Source organism: Protobothrops mucrosquamatus, unplaced genomic scaffold (genome assembly GCF_001527695.2).
Source record: "Protobothrops mucrosquamatus isolate PMUCROS unplaced genomic scaffold, P.Mucros_1.0 scaffold2381, whole genome shotgun sequence".
NCBI lineage: Eukaryota > Metazoa > Chordata > Lepidosauria > Squamata > Viperidae > Protobothrops > Protobothrops mucrosquamatus.
Window position 1 is genome coordinate 39,169 of NW_015388455.1, and position 2,201 is coordinate 41,369.

Genomic DNA, 2,201 nt, shown 5'->3' on the forward strand with positions numbered 1-2,201 from the left:
CCTCTTCTGATCCTCGCTCTCAACGGGCCGTGTATGCGTAGCATCCAAACTCCCTAACCCTCGTGCTTCGGCACTCCACCCCCTCCTCTGTCAGTATCCGTCCGGTTCAACCTTAAGGTAGCCACGGTGGTCCCGACAGTCTAACTCCGGTCCCGGCTCCATCCCCCTCCTACTTTCCGGGCACTCCATCCGCCCCCCACCCTTCCCCGCCCCAGGAACCTCCTGCTCCTTCATAGCCCTCCATTCCCCACCTCCCCAAGCATCCTTACATTCCCTCTGCTGGGGATCTCGTTCCCTTGCCCAGCGGACACGGGTCACTCCTCTCCCTCCAGCCGCCAAGGGGGTTTGTTGGGACAGGTGTTGGTCCGTGGGGTGAGTCAGTACTGCTCCTGAGGGGCGGGGGGAGGGGGGGAGGTTGCCGTTGCCGTGTCCCAAGCCTCAGGCGTTCATCGTTGTTTTTCGGGGGATCCTGTTGCTTGTTCAAGCAGGACCGCGTCATCATGGCATGCGTGCTCCGTCCTGCATTCCAAGGGATTTCCCTTGGGGGTTTCAGGTCCGTTACCGGTACCGCCTGCTGGCAGGGGGGAAGGCCTTCTATCCGAGTGTGCGGGGCATCTCCCACTTCCTGCTTCTGACGGGGATGTCTATCGTGTCCTGTCCTCCGACGCCCCAGGGGGTGGTTCATGCACCATGCCCTAAGCGTCCGCTGCGCCGGGCACATCTCCATGTGGTGATTGATGGATTCTTCCTCCGTAAACCATGCCTCCTTCAACAGCCGGCCCCCTTTAGTACTATCCTTTGCCAGGACCTGAACCTGGTCGAAGTCAAAGCGGTGGCCACTTTCAGCCATATGAGACCAGACCTGCGAGTGCTGTTCCCCCCTTCTTACCACCAACTTATGTTCGTGTATGCGGGTCCCCAACCGTTTGGACGTCTCCCCCACATAATTGTGTGGGCAGTCCATGCATCTAATCCGGTATACCACCGCTGACCTTTCAGCGATGGGGAGTTGGTCCTTGGGGTGCATAAGTTTGGCCCGTAAGGTCTGGTCAGGTCTATGGGCCACCTTGATGTTATACGGGGCAAGAAGTCTGGCTGTAGCCTCGGAGACATTATGGATGTACGGAAGGGTGACACGCCCGGGCCGCTCCTGGGATTGCTCCTCGGAATTCCGCCTTGCAATGACGTCTCACAAAGTTTAAAGGGTATCCGTTCAACCGGAAGACACGGTGCAAATACCTGGTCTCCTCCATTCTAGACTCCACCGTGCTGCAGTGTGAACGGACACGCCCAAACAGCGTCTTGACACACCCAATTTTATGGACTACCGGATGGTTACTATCATAGTGGAGGATGCGGTCCGTGTGCGTGGGTTTGCGATAGACCCTGGTGTTGACCGATCCATCTGGCAGTCGTTGCACAAGGACATCCAGAAATGCTATCGCGCCCCGGACCTCATCCTCCACCGTGAACTCAATATCGTCGGAGGAGGACAGGACACGATAGACATCCCCGTCAGAAGCAGGAAGTGGGAGATGCCCCGCACACTCGGATAGAAGGCCTTCCCCCCTGCCAGCAGGCGGTACCGGAAACGGACCTGAAACCCCCAAGGGAAATCCCTTGGAATGCGGGACGGAGCACGCATGCCATGATGACGCGGTCCTGCTTGAACAAGCAACAGGATCCCCCGAAAAACAACAATGAACGCCTGAGGCTTGGGACACGGCAATGGCAACCTCCCCCCCCTCCCCCCGCCCCTCAGGAGCAGTACTGACTCACCCCACGGACCAACACCCGTCCCAACAAACCCCCTTGGCGGCTGGAGGGAGAGGAGTGACCCGTGTCCGCTGGGCAAGGGAACGAGATCCCCAGCAGAGGGAATGTAAGGATGCTCGGGGAGGTGGGGAATGGAGGGCTATGAAGGAGCAGGAGGTTCCTGGGGCAGGGAAGGGTGGGGGGCGGATGGAGTGCCCGGAAAGTAGGAGGGGGATGGAGCCAGGACTGGAGTTAGACTGTTGGGACCACCGTGGCTACCTTAAGGTTGAACCGGACGGATACCGACAGAGGAGGGGGTAGAGTGCCGAAGCACGAGGGTTAGGGAGTTTGGATGCTACGCATACACGGCCCGTTGAGAGCGAGGATCAGAAGAGGGGAGAGAGAGAGAGGTGGATGGAGGGAGAAGGAAGGGGGAAGGGGGGAGA

At 59.2% G+C, this 2,201-nt stretch overlaps 1 protein-coding gene across 1 annotated transcript in view; it reads left to right on the top strand.

Moving 5' to 3' along the window:
- Positions 1-640: 640 nt before the first annotated feature.
- The window catches only part of LOC107295530 (potassium voltage-gated channel subfamily C member 3-like), an 87,269-nt gene continuing 85,708 nt past the window's right edge, over positions 641-2,201 (top strand). Inside the window, exon 1 of the mRNA XM_015824855.1 lies at positions 641-910. Coding sequence (XP_015680341.1) covers positions 641-910 — 270 coding nt within the window. The remainder of the gene's footprint in view (positions 911-2,201) is intronic.